Source organism: Panthera leo, chromosome F2 (genome assembly GCF_018350215.1).
Source record: "Panthera leo isolate Ple1 chromosome F2, P.leo_Ple1_pat1.1, whole genome shotgun sequence".
Taxonomy (NCBI): Eukaryota; Metazoa; Chordata; class Mammalia; order Carnivora; family Felidae; genus Panthera; species Panthera leo.
This window is the reverse complement of record NC_056695.1, coordinates 33,215,695-33,237,736: the sequence shown is the minus strand read 5'-3', so window position 1 is coordinate 33,237,736 and position 22,042 is coordinate 33,215,695. Positions and strand designations below refer to the sequence as shown.

At 37.2% G+C, this 22,042-nt stretch overlaps 1 protein-coding gene across 2 annotated transcripts in view; it reads right to left on the bottom strand.

Annotated features, from left to right (window-relative positions):
* Positions 1–22,042, bottom strand: part of LRRCC1 (leucine rich repeat and coiled-coil centrosomal protein 1) — a 47,921-nt gene that overhangs the window by 12,339 nt on the left and 13,540 nt on the right. For both annotated transcript variants that reach the window (XM_042924120.1, XM_042924121.1), the window contains 7 exons: positions 9,606–9,799; positions 9,186–9,333; positions 7,758–7,906; positions 3,911–4,115; positions 2,670–2,809; positions 848–1,049; positions 265–450 (listed from right to left, as the gene is read on the bottom strand). In XM_042924120.1, coding sequence (XP_042780054.1) covers positions 265–450; positions 848–1,049; positions 2,670–2,809; positions 3,911–4,115; positions 7,758–7,906; positions 9,186–9,333; positions 9,606–9,799 — 1,224 coding nt within the window. The remainder of the gene's footprint in view (positions 1–264; positions 451–847; positions 1,050–2,669; positions 2,810–3,910; positions 4,116–7,757; positions 7,907–9,185; positions 9,334–9,605; positions 9,800–22,042) is intronic.

Genomic DNA, 22,042 nt, shown 5'->3' with positions numbered 1-22,042 from the left:
CCATCTGAGTATCACCATCACAATTTCTGCTGTATCACAGACAACTGGAACCTATTTACCTAAGTACAGTTCTTAAATTCACTTATTTTATTTAAATACCATTTTAGTGTAAGCAATACAATCTGTGAAATTATTGTTTAATCTCCTAGTTATATTACTTTTCTCATATGCATCATATATATACTTAGCATTAAAATCATCACAATATACATGAGACTATGATATAAAAAATTAAAGAGGAAATAAAATGTTTCAATGTTTTACCTGTAAATTTGCTGCTGTTTCCTGTTTCAATTTCGAAACTTCTGCAAGTTTTGTTTTTTGCTCCTTCACCATACAGGTCAAATCTTTAATTAAAGAGGAAGATTCATTTTCTTTTCGTTGAGCCCAAACAAGAGCATGCTTGCTCTTTGCTAACTCAGTTGCAACATTTTCAAAACCATCTTTAACCTATATTTCAAAATTGCATTATAAATAGCAGTTCTCCAAATATTTAGAAACTATTTGTTTCTGTGGCTGTGTTCTAATAAAACTTTATTTACAAAAATAGGCCTAGGGTCTTTAGTTTGCCAATCCCTGCTCTATAGAAATAGGAGAGTTCAGGCTTCCCAATTCTTATTCCGGTGCTGTCTTTACTTGACCATTTATAATCTCACTCAGTTTTTGCAACAGCACTGAAGAGTAGCTATATTTTTGTGAAGAAACTAAGGCTCTAAGAATTTAAGTAATTTGCTTAAAATCATAGAGGCAACATGTAAATAAAGCTAGAATTCTAAAATGTAGTCCTCTCATCCAACCATATCTTGCTGATTTTGTTTTCAATAAAAAGCTAGATGCCAATTCTTACATCTTTAAATCTTCTGGCTTCAACAGTTAAAGCAATACGGAATTCATTTTCTAAATCCATATACTGTTGGTTTAATGTATCAATTTTTTCTTGGTACTCTTTTATATCTTGTTCATGCTTTCTTTCTTCTTTAGCTACTTCTTTAGCTAAGGCTTCTTGGAACTCAGCATCACTGAGAAACTCCCTTGTTTCAAGTTCTTTCCTGGAATGAAATACAAATAAAAATCGCAGGATGCTATTCATCTGGAAAGAAAAACTTTAAGGCTGTTTAAATAGTTATTAAATATTCTATATTCTCTATTGTTAACTTAAAATCAGCTTCTCACTTTCAAAAACAACCTAGCGGAGGATGGTAGTTAGACGAAGACTATATATATTCAGTGGTGATGGGGATAAAAGGGGTCTACTGTATCTTAACTTCACTGAGATAGTTCAGAATCATTTTATGATTTCTGAAATTCTTCAGGTGCATTTGTAGAAGTCAAGTTCTACTTCACTGTATCTTCTTTGACATACAACTGTGACATACAACTAATATAGTCTGACTGGTACTGGTGGTTGGTTAAGAGAAAAAGATCAGTTAAAGTGTGAAAGTATTCACTGGTCTTTTGATATATAGGGCAAGTTTATTTAAATATGAGTTAATTCTTTACAGTTTTCCACTATTTTTCCTGAATAAGTCAAACCCATAATACAAAATCCATTATTTCTAGTTTTGGTTTCTTTAAATCAGAACAAGAAGTTAAAAGATATCTGTGAAGGAAACTAAGTGCAAAATTTTAGATTTTTACAATTATTTCCCCCCTCATCTTTTATAGTCGTTCTGCCCCTGCACATGTTGACAATTTTCCCCGGTGCATCAAAATTTAATTTATACAGTAAAAATTTCATTTACATAAGGGCAAAAACAAAACAGGTTTGGTAACAAACACAATTAACTCATGCAAATACACAATTCAACTGGTAGGGCAGTAAGTAGATAACTAGCTGCAAGTGTTCAAATTATTGTGGACTCCACAGAGCAGGGCTGGCAAACTATAAGTGATGGACCAAATCTGGCCGGAGACTCTTTTTTTTGGAAATAAACTTTTATTGGAACATAGCCATGCCCATTCATTTACATATTGCTTATGGCTACTTTATTACTACAAAAATATAGTTAGGTATGGCCTGCAAAGCCTAAAATATTTTCTATCTGGCCCTTCAAAGAAAAAGTTTGTTGACTCCTGCACTACAGAGGAATAAAGACTATTGATTAATTTAACAGGTAGTTACCTGGAGGTCAATTAAAATAGTTTTCTCGGGGCACCTGGGTGGCTCAGTCGGTTAAGCGTCCGACTTCAGCTCAGGTCATGACCTCACACTCTGAGTTCGAGCCCCACGTCGGGCTCCTTGCTGACAGCTCGGAGCCTGGAGCCTGCTTCAGATTCTGTGTCTCCCTCTCTCTCCGCCCCTCCCCTGCTCACACTCTGTCTCTGTCTCTCAAAAATAAATAAACATTAAAAAAAAAAATTAAAAAAAAAATAGTTTTCTCTACTACAATGACTGACTTTTGGTTGGGCTTGAAAAAATGCAAAATGAGCTTCATTATTATAAGTTCTTACCTCAATAAAGCCACCTATTTGTTTTTAAGCTATCAGTTCTTTCTGTAAGACTGATTTTAATGCATACCTAAACATGTTATTTTCCATGAGCTGATTTTGTCAGACTTCAGCACTGATCAATCAGTCTAGTTTTCGGTAAGTGAATAAGGTAGGGAGGAACCAAGAAGCTTTCTTTCTCTATTTTTAAAAGTAATTTTCCTGATGTATTTTTCATTTACCTGTGTTCTTGTTCTTTCAATGTAAGAACTTCATGAAGTTGTTGTACTTGTTCCTTTTCTTGATGAAGAGAAGTTCTAAGTAAGTTTATTTCTCTATCAGCAGCAGCAGCTTTGAGCTCCATCTCTTGGATAAGTCGTATCTGAGTAAATATATACATTACAGTATTTAGATAATACTCTCCCTGCTTCTATTTTTTTTTTTTTTTTTTTTTAATTTTTTTTTTCAACGTTTTTTATTTATTTTTGGGACAGAGAGAGACAGAGCATGAACGGGGGAGGGGCAGAGAGAGCGAGGGAGACACAGAATCGGAAACAGGCTCCAGGCTCCGAGCCATCAGCCCAGAGCCCGACGCGGGGCTCGAACTCACGGACCGCGAGATCGTGACCTGGCTGAAGTCGGACGCTTAACCGACTGCGCCACCCAGGCGCCCCTCCCTGCTTCTATTTTAATGCTACTTCCCCAAAGAAAACGGACTTCTAAATAGAACCTGGTGACTAAGTTGATTTTTTTCCAAATTTATTAAATTAATGATGCCATGGTCACATAAAAGTACAGTCTTAGAAGCATCGGACTAGCATTAACTATTGTTTAGTTACATCATAGACCTTAATAACTTCCACTCAAAAGGCATGAAAATGAAATATCTTCGGGATCCCCAAAGAGACTTTTAAAACTTGGCTCCCAGAACATAAGCCTAATAACCTCCAATATTTCCACCAACTATTCTTAAAACTGCTTTGCAAGTGCTAGTCAGAAATAACTCCATGGTGGGGAGTGGGGGGCCTGATTGGCTCAGTTGGTAGAGCATCCGACTCTTGATCGGGGGGTTGCTAAGTTCAAACCCTACATTGGGTGTAGAGATTACTTTTATTTTCAGCATGAAAGTGACGTGGGGTGGAGGGTCAGAGAGAGAGGGAGAGAGAATCCCTAGTAGGCTCTGCACTGTCAGCACAGAGCCAGATGTGGGGGCTTGTACCCCTGAACCGTGAGATCATAACCTGAGACGAAATCAAGAGTCTGACACTTAACCGACTGAGCCACCCAAGTGCCCAAAATAAAATCTTTAAAAAAAAAAAAGAAAAAGGAAAGAAAGAATTCCACAGGAATTGTTACATTTAAATTAATTTTTGCATATAGTCTAACATCTTTGAAGTTTACTCTATAACAATAAAACTTGTTTCAAGATGAAAGCTATGAATTTGTGTTAATTCACATGGTTGATGGATTTAAAGAGAAATACCTGTGCTGCTTGCTGTTGTCCCTTCTGCCTCTCCATTTTTTCTAATGCTTTTTCCAGGGTTCTTAAGTGTCTAATGTGATACTCTTGTTGATCTCTTGCTTTGATTAATTCAATACTTAGATTTTTTACTTCATTTTGAAGTTTGTGAACCATAACTTCGAGTTGTGCTTTGGAATTTCTCTCTTTATATATAATTTCCTTTAACCTAAAGCGAAATTGAATGTGGTTTTAAGTATATTACACATACAAAAGGTTAAAAATTGTAGTAAATATTAAAGGTTACAGTAAAGAGGAAATTTGAAGTAGGTTTCAAATCCTCATTAGGTAAAAATGGCTGAAAAACAATATAATACAACTCTCTCCCATCCCTGAAAACACTGTGCCAAAAGGGAAACACTCCATACAAATTAATAAAATTTTATCTTATATGAACTTTGCTATTCAACAGCAAAACTTTATTAAACACCTAATTTGTTTCAGACATTATGCTAGGTATGGGCTTAAAAGCAAGCTAGATGGATTAAGATACAGCCTGTGCCTTCAAGGAGTTCAAGGAGAGGGAAGAGACATGGATACAGTTACAAAGCTGTAAGAGAGAATTGATATATAAATAGATACCTGGAAGTTAACTTTGACAAAGTATTGATCCCAGCTTTGTAATAGTTGGAACCGTTTGATTACAACTGAAAACTCTTAACTAAGTTAAAAGAGAGAATCTGTTGACCTACATGACCATTCAGAGAATGGGGTGCACTATTCTGAGGAGCCCCTGAAACCAAGGACATGAAGACCATAAGGGCTATTTGTAATTCTCTACAGGCTGGTTTCTGTTTTCCTAATGTAGGATTCCTTGTAAGTATGGAGAGAAGGAAATGGGTTCACATCCTAACAGCCCTGAGAACCAAATAGAAAAGATTATCTTTCTCTAGTTCAACTTAGAAGAGAGTTCTAGGAAAGGTCTGATTAGTCCAATTTGGTTCATATGCCCACTGTATGCACCAATCACTGTGGCCATGGACTAAGGCATTTCGTTTACCCAGCTTGGGTCAGATGTTCATCTCTTGACCAATATTATATAGGCAGAGAGGCAAATGATGAAAGAATACAAGTCTGGTGTTTGAAAATGGTACAACATGGGTGCCTGGTGGCTCAGTCAGCTGAGCGTCCTCTGACTCTTGGTTTTGGCTCCGGTCATGATCTCATGGTTTCATGAGTTCAAGCCCCGCATCAGGCTCTGCACTGACAGTGTGGAGCCTGCTTGGAATTCTGTCTCTCCCCAATTCCACTCTCTTTCTGCTCCTCCCTCACTTGCACTGTCTCTCTCAAAATAAATAAACTTAAAAAAATTTTTTAAAAAAGAAAATGGGACAACAAACAGCAAAGACACAGCCTCATGAATAAATTACTGAGCTAGGCAGCCACTCCTATATATATTTACTATAATTTCCAAGCCACAACTGAAAAAAGTACATATATCCATCAGGTGCTATAGAAGTCATTTCTCCAATTCTTATCCTTACTATGTCTCCTCTTCCCTTTGAGAGTAGTCTCCGAACTGGTCTTCCTTTGTTTACTTTCTCAACGCCAGTTTGGTGTGAAAGAGCATTAGCCTTTATTCTGTGGACCACCATATTTGGTGAATGAGGCAGAGCAGCTACGGATCAGTACAATCAGAACCATCCAAGCAAGAGATAAGGGCCTAAACTAAGGTGACAGTCTCAGGATAAAGAAAAGATAGTTCAACATCTTTTAGCAAGTAGAATAAAGAAGATACCAATACCAACTGGTTATGGGATATGAGAACAAGAAAGAAGCAAAAAAAAAATGATTCCTAAATTGCTAGCTTTGGTGGCTGACTGGATGAGACACATCATTTATTAGAACAGAGAATATAAAATAAGGGAGCAGGGTAAGTCTACTTGTGGACGTGCTGATTTAAGACACTTATGAGCAAGGTACACAAGGTATTTCTGGTAAATAATCAGATGATCAGATCTGTTGTTCATCAAGGAGATCTGGATGACATATAAAGATTTGGGGGTTTATAGGTTATGTGTTCAAAGCATAGTAGAGAAGATTGAGTTTCTGAAATAATGTATATTCAGAACATGGCACCTAGATGTTAGACTCTATTAGGGATGAGGAATGCAGAGTACCTACCAAGTCCCTTAAGGGGATATGAAAGTGTGTGAGGATCTAATGCCAAACGAACATTTGAGGTATAAATAAAAGGCAAATCAGAAATGATTGAAGCTGAATTTTTAAGAAAATAACGAATATATAACATGGTAAACATGGACAACAATGGAGAAGTTAAGCAAGGATAAAGATGAAGTGTGCCCAAAGCCTTTCAATTTAAATGGAAGCTGGCTAGCAGCCCCAGACACTGCTTCTTCAAAAATCCCATTAAATAATACCTACAATACAGAATAAAGCAAAAATTCATACACCTACAATTAAAAACAAAAGAAAACATAATGTCAAAGTCTGGAAGAAATTTTGATTAGAAGAAAAACAAAACTAAGCTAAAATAAAAACCACCCCTAAAACACTCACGCTTTGCCTCATAAAACTACAACTTCATAAAAGTGTGTGTGGGGAGGGCGGGGGGGAGGATATATCCTCAGGGTCCCAGGGGCTCTGTAAATCTACCACTGCACTCTGTTAGCTAAGTATGCACCTAATGCAAATAAGAGTACTGTTTTTCTGAGGCCGTCATAGACTGTTAATTTATCCATTCTGTTTCTTTACCCCTGACCAGCATCTTCTTATGTCAAAGACAGCATGTCCCAAAACAAATAAGGCAGGAAGTTGGTGGGTGGTGGTAATAGTAATAGTAATAGTAATACTATAATGCATCATGCTTATATAACAGAGGTTCTCAGAGAACACATGATGAGTATCATAATTTTCCTTATAATGCGTGGGTACAAAGTATGAGAGAAGTAGGTAGTGGGGAATGAAAAATAACACACAAGTACCACAACATTTTATGAGTTAAATGCCTAAAAGAACCTGGGAATTGGGCTAGGAGCTGTGTACATCAACTTAACTAATCTATTAAGATCGTAGAAGGGAATTTATCCACTGTACAAACAGATAGGAAATGGAACTGAGAACAACTTCCCAAACGCTATCTGTTGGCAAATACTGAATCTAGAAACAGTGTGCTCATTCAAGGATAAGACACATAAATCAACAAGAACTATGGAGAAAAGTCTTGTAACCGTTTGAGGAAAAGTATCACTTTAGAAATAATTACCTACAGGAAACAGAAGATGACGTTACTATAATTTCAGAAAACTGGTATTCTTACAGAATGGAGTAAGACAAACCTGCATTAAAGAATACGTACAGGACAAAAAAAACAAAAACAAAAACAAAAACAAAAAAACAGACAAAATGGGAAATGGAAATGGATAAGATGGAAAAACAGAAATACCAGAATAAGAAACTTGGGCTATCTGGTACCAAAGCCCACTGCAGAAGAGAAAATGCAACAGAGACCAAATATGACCTCCAAAGCTGAAAGTTCGCCAATCCCTACCCTTAACAGAAACCAACACTTTACAGGAAAAAACTGCCAATCCCTGTTCCAGTCTCTTGCTCTTCTTCACTTATAATACTTAAACTTATCTAACACTTCTCAGCTTGAGGGCAGCAGCTTGACGGCAAATAAGTGTACCCTGAATCCTTCATTTACAAAAAAAACTTATAAAGCATTAAATCTTTATATAAAATGAGTTCAAAACAAACTAAAACCACATACATTGTTTTTGGTCTTACTACAGCTAGTGTAAACTGAGGTACTCCAGTTCCAAGTTAGATTTACAGACTTTGCCCTTACCTATCTGTGGTGAGCATAGCCAGGGCATGAAAACCTTTTTTCTCCTTTGCATGTTTGTGCAGTTCATCAATATAATTCCTAAGTTTCTTTTCAGCTTGTTCAGCTTTCCACCTCTTCTCTCTCTCTTGGTCTAATTGTTGAAGGAGTGTCTGAAAAGAAACAATAGGGTTATGTGAACCTAGAAAAGTTACCTAACCTTTCACTGCCTCAATTTTATCATTTGTAATATAGAAATAATAGTTATCTAATTAAAAAAATTTTTTTTAACATTTTATTTCTTTTTGAGACAGAGAGAGAGCATGAATGGGGGAGGGGCAGAGAGAGAGGGAGACACAGAATTGGAAGCAGGCTCCAGGCTCTGAGCCATCAGCCCAGAGCCCGACGCGGGGCTCAAACTCACAGACCGTGAGATCGTGACCTGAGCTGAAGTCGGATGCTTAGCTGACTGAGCCACCCAGGCGCCCCAATAGTTATCTAATTTAAAGGGCTGTGGTAAGAATTAAACAAACTAATGGAAGTAAAGCACTATATAGAACAGTGGAGAACAGTGCCTGGTACATAATAGCCACTCAATAAATGTTAGCTGGTATTATTATTGTCCTAGTGATTATTATCTTTCAAACATTAAAGCCTCTATACTTGAGAATAGGGGGAGGAAACCAATGGCATGAAAGGTGTGATACAGGTTAAAAAGCAATTATTCTACTGGAACAACAATGCACATTACAATTGAAAGTGTAAGTAGCACTTCACAAATAAAGCAAGGGCAAATTGATGGAAAACATAAATCAATGTGTACTAAAATTCTTAACATGAGACTGATTAAGGCAAATACTGAAGAATATTTAAATTTCTAAAGGCCTTTTTTTTTTCTTTTTAAGTTAAGATCCCTGCCCAACGCAGGGCTCAAATTCACGACCCCGAGATAAAGAGTTGTACGCTCTACTGGGTGCCCTTAAAGCCCTCTTAATCTGGGATCTATGCATCCAAAATTGGGTTTCAGCAGAGTATGTGAAAACCTTGAAATTATACACATTTTTTGAGTGTGTAAAGTAGACTTCTCAGAGAAGACCCATAAATTTCCTTAGAAATTTAAAAGGGTCTGAGACCCAAAAGAAAGGAACCACTGTTTTAAGAAATAAGACTTTGAAAATTCTGATGTTTTTTTCTCCATAAGCATATAACAAATGATTTCACCAAAATCTGACCTTAGATAAATGCATAATTTTCATTCCTTTACAATTTTCAAAAATAGTGTTACACAAAATCTGTAAATCAGGAAGGGAAAAACAACCCAAACCATCACCCTAATAAAATTATATGCAGTATTTTTTGCTCATAAAAACATGCATTATTTTACTAGGACTAATTCTACATTTAAAACTAAGATTATTCACATTCATTTTTTCTTAATCTCCTATGCCATACCCGGTAAGTGGTGTCTTCTGAGCTACTATTGTCTACTTTAATGAGCTCCTTTTTCTGTTCTTCTGATTCTTCTAATGTATTACAGTTTGCTAAAGATGATCTTACACATAAGTCTTTAAAGAAAGGTTGTTTCATTTTACGATTACAACTGCAAAGAGAAAAACACAGGTAATAACTCGGAAATGTATAGTATTTATTCTACTTTACACAACTTAGGTAATGACGGTCTATCAGAGAAAGGGATCCTTTTGTGTAAATGTATATAAACGTGCTGATCAAATCTGAGCCAGCAAGGCTGAAAAGTCAAATCTCTGACATTAGAAAAGTAAGAAATATCGCTCTAAGCTTTAAAGGAACAAGCCAACAGTATTAACTTGTATCTCTGCGCCTTATTCATATTTCTAAAACTAAAACAATTACCTCATAAAAGGGTTGTTTTTGTTGTGGTGCTTAATAGTCTGAATAGTTTTGGAATAGTATGGGATTTTTGATCTTCGAGGAATTCTCCTATTACATTCTTTTCTGTTTCCATATTCGCTTTCAGAAGTCACATCCGTATCTCTTTTTGGTCTGAGATCTTTCTCGGGCACATTACTTATTAAAGAATCAGAAGTCTAGAATAAAAGAACCAACAAGGTTTGTTAAAGTTCAATTCAGTATAAAAGATTTAAATGTGATATTTCCTAAAACGTTATGATTTTTTACAAGATTAAGAGTTTATAAACTAGGTATGTTTAGAATTAAAGACAGGAAATTCAGCTTCTGTATGGACAAATAAGTTCCAACAAGGTTGATTCTCAAGACAGCAATCACAAACTCTAGGAAAAATATAAACAACAATAAACAAAAACTATTTGGATACCCTAGAAAGTGAACAAAAGCTGGCTTATTCTATAGCTGACACTTAGAAAAAATGACCAGAACAGGGTGTTTCTATTTTTATGGTTTTTTTCACTTGAGAGCTTAACACAATCAGCAGTACGTAGGGAATCTGAAGTTTCAGGTAGAAAAACCATACACCTTTGGGCCTAAAGAATCACAGGCTAGTACAGACTACAAGAAGCCAGTAAAACATAAGAAAAAATAAACTGCTGTCCAAGACAGACAAATTTATAGTTCGAGTGAAAGCAAGTTAAATGTTTCTACATCTGAAGTATCAGTCTTTGGAGGGCTGTAATAGCATCTGAAGTCTCCACAACCTAACATTCACAATGTCCAGGATAAAATCCAAAATTATTCACCATAGGAAAAACCAACAAAATATGACCTATTCTCAAGGGAAAATGCAATCAGTAGAGACCTAACTTGAGAGGACTCAAATATTTAAATAAGCAAAAAACAACAGACTATTACTTGGGTATAAAAAAAGAATGAGATATTGCCATTTATGACAACATGGATGGACCTAGGTATTTTGCTAAGTGAAGTAAGTCAGAGAAAGACAACACCATATGATTTCACCCATATGTGGAATCTAAAAATCAAAACTAACGAACAAACGTACAAAAAAATCATCAAGTGACCCATAAATACAGAGAACAAACTGGTGGTTTCCACAGTGGAGGGGACTGAGGGATGAGAGAAATGAGTGAAAGAGATGAGAAGGTAGAGGTTTCTAGTTATGGAACGAATAAATCAGCATAGGGAATACAGTCAGTGGTACTGCAGTAACACTGTATGATGACAGATGGTAGACATAATTGTGGTGAGCATATACAGAGTTGGCGAGGTCAAAGCTTATACACATAGTTACTATGTGACCTAGCAATTTCACTACTAGATACATAGCAAAAAGAAATGAAAACCTGTGTCTACGCAAAAGCTTACTCATGAATGTTCATAGCAGCATTTCTCATAAGAGTCAAAAAATGGAAATTACCCAAAATACCCAAAAAGAATGGATAAAATGTGGTATATTCACTCAATAGATTAGCTGACACACAAAAAAATGAAGTACTGATACATGCTACAAAATAGATAAAACCTGAAAACATTATACTAAGTGAAAAAATAGTCACAAAAGGCCACATATTGTATGACTCTATTTACATGAAATTTCCAAAATAGGCAAATCCAGAGAAAAATAAAATTTACCAGTGGCTGCCTAGGACTGGAGGGAAATGGTAGTGACTGCTAATGCGTACAATTGAATCGCACAGTAAGTGAATTATAACTCAATAAGGTGCTTATTAAAAACTGATTAAAGAAAAAAGATTTATCATATAAATTACAAGCATAAGAAGGCTGGAATGGCTATATTAATATCACATATAACAGACTTCGAGAAAACAATACTTCCAGAGACAAAGAGGAACATTTCATTAGGAAGACAAAGCAGTTGTAAACACGTACATGCTTAATACCAGAGCTTCAAAATATAATAAGCAAATGTTCAGAGAATTAAAGTAAGAAACAGACCAATCTACACTCTTAGATGGAGATTTCAACACCTTGCATGCAAGGGCTAGAACCAGACAACAAATAAATTTTTAAAAAATCACTATCAGCAACTGATAGAACTAGACACAAAAATCAGTAATGATACAAGTCATCTTAAAATACTATTAGTCATCCTGACTTAACAAGTTTACAATACACATTCTGTTCAAGTGCACAAAGATCCACCAAGATAGACCATATGCTGGGCTATAAAATAAGTCTCAGTAAATTTAAAGAGTAAAATTATCCAGAATGTTCTCTGACAAAATGGAAGGAAATTAGAAGTTACTAGCAATAAACATGTCTAGGAACCACAAATATTTGAAAATTAAATAAGACAGTTCTAAATAATCCTTGGATGAAGGAAGAAATCACAAGAGAAATTAGAAAATACTTACAGCTAGATGATGAAAACAGATGTCTAAAAATTTGTGAAATGTAGCTAACGCAGTGTTTAAAATTTTTTATTGCTTTAAATGTTTAATTAATTTAACTAGACGACTGGTGTAAAATCAGTAATCTAAGCACATTAAGAATCTAAAAAATTGGGAGTTAAGACCGTGGAGTAGTAAGAGGACTCTGGACTTGTCCCCTAAATACAGCTAGATCAACATTAAACCATTCTGAACACCTAGGAAATCGATCTGAGGATTAATAGAACAACCTACGTAATTTAAGGGAGAGAACACTGCAGGTACAGCACAGAGAGGTGAATTGAGGGAGAGAAGAGCTGTGGTGCAGCAGAGGGGAAGGAGCCATTTTCACAGAGAGGAGAAAGTCACAGGGTGAGAGAGAGCAGCATATTGAGTTTGTGCAAGAAGACACTCCCCCTGAAAGCCGCTAGAGGGGGAGTGAAAACATGAACAGGGGTCTGCACAAGAAGACTGTTCCCCAAAAGCAATGACAAAGGAAAAAGGAGAAGGTATCACTACTATCCGTTTTTATACACAGCAGTGTCTAAAGTTTCAGAGCTCAGCCTGGCTGGTGCTCTGGCAAAGAAGCAGGGTGGAACACCAGGAGCAGGCAGCAGTGTCCAAGGATCCCCTGGGTCCCCCGGGGAGAAGCAGTTCCCCTGCTTGGAGTGCATTTGGTACAGGTGATAAGCTCTCTCCCCAGGCAAAAGACCTAGTGGGTGCTATCACGCTACCACATTCACCCATATAAGAACAATGAAGTCAGCTGAGGGCAGCAAATCCTGGTGCCAGCTGTGTGTTGTGATTTACCATAAACTGAGCCACTGCCACGGCATGGTGATGCGACCATTTCCAGTGACAAGGTGGCCCTGGCCACAGGATGGTGAGATGCTCCCTCAGATCACTGTGGTTTCAAACCGTGGGGGTCTCTGAAGTGTGGGGTTCCAAAACAGAGCCTCACCTGAGACAAAACTCTGGAGAGGTGCTTCCTGGTAGGCAGACAGCTAGGACACAGACGGGAAAGGCGGGGAGCTGAGGACACAGGAGGGGAGACTGATCGTCCATCTGTGTGGGCACAAACATCCCACTCTGGAGACTAGAGAGCAGAGTGAAGCCATTTTTACCATTAGCCCGCCAATAAGTATCTACCCCAGTGAGATAAACAACGCCACCAAGTGGAGAACAGAACTGTTAAACCAAGTACCGGCCACCTGTGCCTTCCAGGCACATCTCCACTAGGATTAAGTCCATTGGAGAATCAGAGAAACAGGCCACTCCCCCAGAAGAACACCAATGCCTTCCATGAGCTCAGTCTGCTGATCATAGACTGCTGCAAAATTTCAGCTCTAGGTGATCTAGCTTCGTTTGGGTTTTTTTTGTTGTTGTTCATTTGCTGTTGTTGCTTCTGTTTTTTTGTTGTTTTTTTTCTTTTATTTCTTGGATGCAGAATGAACAAAATTTATTATTTTTTTAATTTTTAATTTTTTTTCTCTTTTCTTTTTTCTTCAAGCTTCTCTTAAGCAGACCAAAACAAGCTTAGGCCTACCTTCCTTTATTTGATAGAAATTTAATTTAAAATTTTTATTTCATCCTGTTATTATTATTATTGTTTTTCTTCCTCTAAAATGACAAGACAGAGGAATTTACCTCAAAAGAAAGAACAGGAAGAAATGCCAGCCAGGGATTTAATCAATGTAGACATAAGTAAGGTGTCTGAACTAACTATAAGGATACTAGTTGGGTTTGAAAAAAGCATAGAAGACATCAGAGAATCCCTTTCTGCAGAGATAAAAGAACTAAAATCTTGTCAGGCCAAAATTAAAAATGCTAAAACCGAGATACAAACCCAAATGGAGGCCACAAAAACAAGGATGGAACAAGGCAGAGGAGCAAATTAGCAATACAGAAGATAAAATTATGGAAAATAATGAAGCTGAAAAGAGGGAAACAAAGGTCAGGGATCACAAAGACTTATAACACAGTGATTTATTAAAATATAACAACATTTGTATCATAAGAGTCCCAGAAGATGAAAAGAGAGAAAGAGTGGCAGAAGGTTTACATGAGCAAATTATAGCTAAAAACTTCCCTAATCTGGCGAAGGACACAGACATTAAAATCCAAAAGCACAGAGAACCTTCATTAAATTCAACAAAAGCCAGGCATTGCCAACACATGTAGTCAAATTCACAAAATCCACTGATAAGGAAAGAATCCTGCAAACAGCAAGGGAAAAAAAGTCCTTAACCTACAAGGGAAGATAGATCAGATTTGCAGCAGAACTGTCCATAGAAACTTGGCAGGTCAGAAAGGAGTGGCAAGATATATTCAATGTGCTGAATGGAAAAATATTCAGCCAAGAATACTGTATCTGGCAAGGCTGTCATTCAAAATACAAAGAGAAATAGTTTCCCAGACAAACAAGAACTAAAGGAGTTTGTGACCACTAAATCAACTGTGTAAGAAATTTTAAGGGGAATTCTTTGAGGAAAAAAAAAAGACCAAAAGCAACGAAGATTAGAAAGGACCAAAGAGCATCACCAGGAACAGGTAACACAATGGCACTAAATTCATATCTTTCAATAATTACTCTGGATGTAAATGGACTACATGCTCCAATCAAAAGACAAAAGGTGCCAGAATGGATAAACAAAACAAGATCCATCTATATGCTACCTAGAAGAGACTCATTTTAGACCTAAAGACACTTGCAGATTCAAAGTGAGGGGATGGAGAACCATCTAGCATGCTAATGAATGTCAAAAGAAAGTGGGAGTAGCCCTACTTATATCAGACAAAGTAGATTTTAAAACAAAGACTGTACAAAGAGATGAAGGAGGGCATTATATCATAATTAAGAGGGCTATATTTATGACCCAACCTGAGAACACCCAAATATATAAAGCAATGAATAACAAACAGAAGGAAACTCATTGATAATAATACAATAATAGTAAGGGACTTTAACACCTCACGTAACAGCAATGAACAATTCGCTTAGGCAGAAAATCAACAAGGAAACAATGGCTTTGAATGACACACCGGACAGGATGGACTTAACAGATATATTCAGAACATTTCTTCCTAAAGCAACAGAATACACATTCCTTTCGAGTGCACATGGAACATTCTCCAGAATAGATCACATACTGGGTCACGAATCAGCCCTCAACAAGTACAAAAAGATCAAGATCGTACCATGCCTATTTCTGGAATATAATGCTATGAAACTTGAAGTCAACCACAAGAAAAAATTTGGAAATCCCTCAAATACATGGATGTTAAAGAACATCCTACTAAAGAATGAATGGGTTAACCAGAAAATTAAAGAAATAAAAAAATACATGGAAGCAAATGAAAATAAAAAGATGGACTGTCCAAAACCTTTGGGATGCAGCAAAGGAAGTCCTAAGAGGGAATTATATTGCAAATCAGGCCTACCTCAAGAAGCAAGAAAGGTCCCAAACCTAACCTTAAACCTAAAGGAGCTAGAAATGGAACAGCAAATGCAGCCTAAAGCCAGCAGAAGGGAAATAATAAAGATTAGAGGAGAAATAAATGATACAGAAACAAACAAACAGCAACAAAAACAGTAGAGCAGATCAACGAAACTAAGAGTTGGTTCTTTGAAAGGACTAATGACATTGATAAAACCCTAGCCAGACTTACCAAAAAGAAGAGAGAAAGGATCCAAATAGATAAAATCATGAATGGAAGAGATCACAACCAACACCACAGAAATACAATTGTAAGAGAATACTATGAAAAATTATATGCCAAAAAACTGTGCAATCTGGAAAAAATTTCCTGCAAAACAGAAACAGGAAGAAATAGAAAATTTGAACAGACCCATAACCAGCAAAGAAATTGAATCAGTAATCAAAAATCTCCCAACAGGGTGCCTATGGGCATCTGACTCTTGATTTCGGCTCATGTCATGATCTCACGGTTCATGAGTTTGAGCCTCCCCGTCAAGTTCTGCATGGACAGTGTGGAGACTGCTTGGAATTCTGTCTCTCCCTCTCTCCACCCCTCCCCTATTCTCTCTCCCTCCCTCTCTCCCTCAAAATAAATAACATTAAAAAAAAAAAAAATCTTCCAACAAACAAGAATCCTGGGCCACATGGCTTCTCAGGCATATTATACCAGACATTTAAAGAAGAGCTAATACCTATTCTCAAACTGTTCCAAGAAATAGAAATAGAAGGAAAACTTCCAAACTCATTCTACATAGCCAGCATTACCTTGATTCCAAAACCTGACAAAGACCCCACGAAAAGGAGAATTACAGGCCAATATCCCTGATGAGCTTGGATGCAAAAATTCTCAACAAGATACTAGCAAATCAAATTCAACAGTACATTAAAAGAATTATTCACCATGATCAAGTAGGGTTTACTCCTAGGCTGTGGGGCTGGTTCAACATATGTAAATCAATCAATGTGATACACCACATTAATAAAAGAAAGGCTAAGAACCATATGATTCTGTCAACAGATGCAGGAAAAGTATTTGACAAAATACAGCCACCATTGTTAATAAAAACCATGAACAAAGTAGGGAGAGATGGAACATACCTCAATATCATAAAGACCATATACAAAAGACCCACAGCTAATATCATCCTCAATGGGGAAAAACTGAGAGCCTTTTCCATACAATCAGGAATAAGACAAGGATGTTCACTCTTGGGCACGTGACTGATTCAACTGGTTAAGGGACCAACTCTTGATTTCAGCTCAGGTCATGATCTCATGATTTGTGGGACTGAACCCTGCATGTGCTGACAGAATGGGGCCTACTTGGGATTCTTTCTTTCCCTCTCTTTGCCTCTCACACTCTCTCTCAAATTAATAAATAAAATTTTTTTAAAAAGTCCATTTTCACCATTACTAGTTAACATAGTACGGGAAGTCTTAGCCTCAGTAATCAGACAACAAAAAGAAATAAAAGACATCCAAACTGGTAATGAAGAAGTCAAACTTCCATTATTTAAAATTTTTTTTTAACGTTTTATTTTATTTTTGAGACAGAGACAGAGCATGAACGGGGGAGGGGCAGAGAGAGAGAGGGAGACACAGAATGGGAAGCAGGCTCCAGGCTCTGAGCCATCAGCCCAGAGCCCGACGCGGGGCTCGAACTCACGGACCGCGAGATCGTGACCTGAGCTGAAGTCGGCCGCTTAACCGACTGAGCCACCCAGGCGCCCCAAACTTCCATTATTTAAAGGTGACATAATACTCAATGCAGAAAACCCGAAACCCTACTAAAAAGTGCTAGAACTAATACATTAATTCAGCAAAGTCAAAGGATATAAAATCAACATGCAGAAATCTATTGCATTTCTATATACCAATAACGAACAGCAGAAAAAGAAATCAAGAAATTGATCCCATGTGCAATTACACCAAAAACAGGAAGATACCTAGGAATAAGCCTAACTAAAGAGGTAAAAGATCTACACTCTGAAAACTATAAAACACTTATGAAAGAAATAGAAGAGAACATAAAGAAATGGAAAAGCATTCCATGCTCATGAGTTGGAAGAACAAACATTGTTAAAATATCTGTACTACCCAAAGCAATCTACCCACTTAATGCAATCCCTATCAAAATACCACCAGCATTCTTCACAGAGCTAGAACAACCCTAAAATTTGTATGGAACCACAAAAGACCCCAAATAACCAAAGCAATCCTGAAAAAGAAAAACAAAACTAAAGGGGTCACAATTCCAGATTTCAAGCTATATTACAAAGCTGTAGTGATGAAGGCAGTATGGTATTGGCACAAGAAGAGACACACAGATCAATGCAACAGAATAGAAAACCCAGAAATAGATCCAGAACTATAAGGTCAACTCATCCTTGACGAAGCAGGAAAGAACATCCAATGGAAAAAAGTCTCTTCAACAAATGGTGTTGGGATAACTGGATGGCTACATGCAGAAGAATGAAACTGGACCACTTTCCTTTTTTTCGTTTTTTAATGTTTACTTCCGAAGAGACAGCAAGCAGGGGAGTGGCAGACAGAACCACAAGCAGCCTCCGCACTGTCACTGCAAAGCCCAATACAAGGCTTGAACTCAAAAACCATGAGATCGTAACCTGAGCCAAAATCAAGAGTCAGACGTCTAACCAACTGAGCCACCCAGGTGCCCATGGACCACTTTCTTACACCATACACATAAATAAGACCTAAATGTGATGAAAGACCTAAATGTGAGACAGGAAACCATTAAAATCCTAGAGGAGAACACAGGCAGCAACCTCTTTCACCTCGGCTAGGCAGCTTCTTAGCAGACACATCGCCGAAGGCAAGGGAAAGGAAAGCAAACGTCAACTATTGGGACTTAATCAAGATAAGCTTCTGCACGGCAAAGGAAACAATCAACAAAACTAAAAGGCAGTCTACAGAATGCGAGAAGGTATCTGTGAAAGACAAATCTAATAAGGGGTTAGTATCCAAAATCTGTAAAAAACTTACAAACAACACCCAAATGCAACACCCAAAAACAAATAACCTAGTAAGAAATGGGCAGAAGACATGAATAGACAATTTTCCAAAGACATCCAGGTGGCTAACAGACACATGAAAAGATGCTCAACGTCATTCATCATCAGGGAAATACAAATCAAAACCACAGTGAGATACCACCTCACACCTGTCAGCATGGCTAACGTTAACAACTCAGGCAACAATAGACGTTGGCGAGGATGTGGAGAAAGAGGATCTCTTTTGCATTGCTGGTGGGAATGCAAACCAGTGCAGCCACTCTGGAAAACAGTATAGAGGTTCCTCAAAAAATTAAAAATAGAACTACCCTATGACCCAGCAATTGCACTACTAGGCATTTATCCAAGGGATACAGGTGCGCTGTTTTGAAGGGACACATGCACCCCCATGTTTTTTGTTTTTTGTTTTTTTTTTTTTTAAATTTTTTTTTTTCAACGTTTTTTATTTATTTTTGGGACAGAGAGAGAGCATGAACGGGGGAGGGGCAGAGAGAGAGGGAGACACAGAATCGGAAACAGGCTCCAGGCTCCGAGCCATCAGCCCAGAGCCTGACGCGGGGCTCGAACTCACGGACCACGAGATCGTGACCTGGCTGAAGTCGGACGCTTAACCGACTGCGCCACCCAGGCGCCCACACCCCCATGTTTATAGCAGCACTATCAACAATAGCCAAAGTATGGAAAGAGCCCAAATGTCCATCGATGGATGAATGGATAAAGAAGATGTGGTATATATATACAATGGAGTATTACTTGGCAATCAAAAAGAATGACATCTTGCCATTTGCAACTACGTGGATACAACTAGAGGGTATTATGCTAAGTGACATTAGTCAGAGAAAGACAAAAATCATATGACTTAACTCATATAAGGGCTTTAAGACACAGAACAGATGAATATAAGGGAAGGGAAGCAAAAATAATATAAAAACAGGGAGGGGAACAAAGCATAAGAGACTCTTAAATATGGAGAACAGAGAGTTGCTGGAAGGGGGATGGGCTAAATGGGTAAGGGGCATTAAGGAATCTACTCCTGAAATCACCGTTGTACTATATACTAACTAATTGGGATGTAAATTAAAAAATTAAAAATTAAAAAAAGAAACATCAGGTATTGGGGGGATGCAGAGAAAGGGGAGCTCTCTTATACTGTTGGTGGGAATGCAAACTGGTGCGGCCACGCTGAAGAACAGTATGAAGGTTCCTCAAGAAACTAAAAATAGAACTACTCTACAATCCAGCAATGGGACTATTAGGTATTTACCCAAAGGACACACACACACGACTCGGATATTTATAGCAGCATTATCAACAATAGCCAAACTATGGAGAGAGCCCAAATGTCTACCGACTGATGAATAAAGAGGTGGTATATATATATTCAATGCAATATTACTCAGACATCAAAATGAATGAAATCTTGCCATTTGCAACAAGGTGGCTGGAGTTAGAATGTATTATGCTAAGCAAAATAAGTCAATCAGAGAAAAGATGAATACCATATGATCTCACTCATTTGTGGAATTAAAGAAACAAAACATGAACATATGGAAGGGGGAGAGAAGGGAGGGAAATAAACCACAAGAGAGTCTTAATGACAGAGAACAAACTACGGGTTGACAGAGGGAGGTGGGTGGGAGAGGGCCTAGATGGGTCATGGGTACTAATAAGGGAACTTGTGATGAGCACTGAGTGTTGTATGCAGGTGATGAATCACTGAATTCTATTCCTGAAACCAATACTGCACTACGTTAATTAACCAAAATTTAAGTTAAAAAAAAAAAGGGAAAAAAAGAGCTGAAAAATGAAGGGTATACTCAAAAGTAAATAGAAGAAATAAAAAAATGTAGGAATCAATAATACAGAAAACAGAAAGCAGATAAAATTAACAAAACTGGGGCACCTGGGTGGCTCAGTTGGTTGAGTGTCTCTTGATTTCAGCTCTGATCTCATGGTTCGCAGGATCAAGCCCAGCATCGGGCTCTGGGCTGACAGCGCTGAGCCTGCTTGGGATACTCTGTCTCTCTCTCTCTCTGCCCCTTCCCTGCTCGCTCTCTCTCTCTCTCTGTCAAATAAATAAACTTAAGAAAAACTAACAAAACTGATTTTTGTAAAGAAAAACAAAGCCCTTGGTAAACTGACCAAGACCAAGAAAAAAAAAAATACATGAAATAAGAGAGAGAGAGAGGGAGAGAGAAGACACAAATCCTCATGCTATAATTAAAGTAAAAAGAAATATTCCTCATGAGCAAATATGTAAAACCCTCATAAAACATTGATTAGAAACTAAATCCAAGAATATACAAAAGGATCCTATATCATAATTAAATGAGGTTTAAAAAATGCAATGTTTGTTTAACACTTGGAAATTAATCAATGTAATTTACACTATTATGTGAGTAAAAAAGAAAACCATAAGATCAGAAAAAGCATTTGACAAAAAAATATCAACAACATCAGAAAACTCAGCAAATTTGGGACAGAAGTAAACTCCTTAAGTTGATAAAAAGGCAATTATGAAAAACATAAGACTAACATCATACTGAATTGTGAAATATTGAAGGCTCTCCTAAGATGAGAAACAAGACGAAAGTGCCCACTCTATTTATCATCAGTATCGCAATGGAGATCCTAGCTCTTGCAACAAAGCAAAAAGGAATAGCATAAAGATCAGAGAAGAAAGAAAACTGTCTCCATATGATCATTTATGTAGAAAATCACCAGGAATATAAAAACAAGTACTAGAACTAATAAGTAAATTTACCAAGGTCACAGGACCCAAGCGCTATATGTGTGTGTATATATATATGTATATATGTGTATATATATACACATATATACATATATATATACACATAAATTATATTTCACAAATAAGCAGCAATCATGGGATCTGAAACCACAAAAACTGTTTGATTTGTGATACTGTAAAACATAAAACATTTAGGAATAAATTTAATAAAAGATATGCAAAACTTGTATACTAAAACTACTGCTGAGAGCAATGAAAAAGATCTAAATAATAGAAAGACATATATAGAATGATTTCAAAGTTATGCTGAGTGTGGGGTGCCTGGGTGGCTCAGTGGGTTAAACGATCGACTTCAGGTCATGATCTCACCATTTTTGAGTTCAAGCCCCATGTTGGGCTCTGTGCTGACAGCTCAGAGGCTGGAGCATGCTTCAGATTCTGTGTCTCCCTCTCTCTTTGCCCCTTCCCTGCTTGTGCTCTGTCTCAGTCTCTCTCTCTCAAAAATAAACATTAAGAAAAAAAAAAAAGTTATGCTGAGTGAAAGAGACCTTACACAAAAGAGTATATATACTGTATGACTGCATTTATATTAGGTTCTGGAAGAAGCATTCAATAATCTATGATGAAAAAGTGAGAAAAGTGATTGCCTTGGGGGATCAGAAGACAGTGAGAAAGGGTAATGCTGAGCACGGTAATGTTTATCTTCTTAGAAGTTTGGGTAACAGATATATATATACTG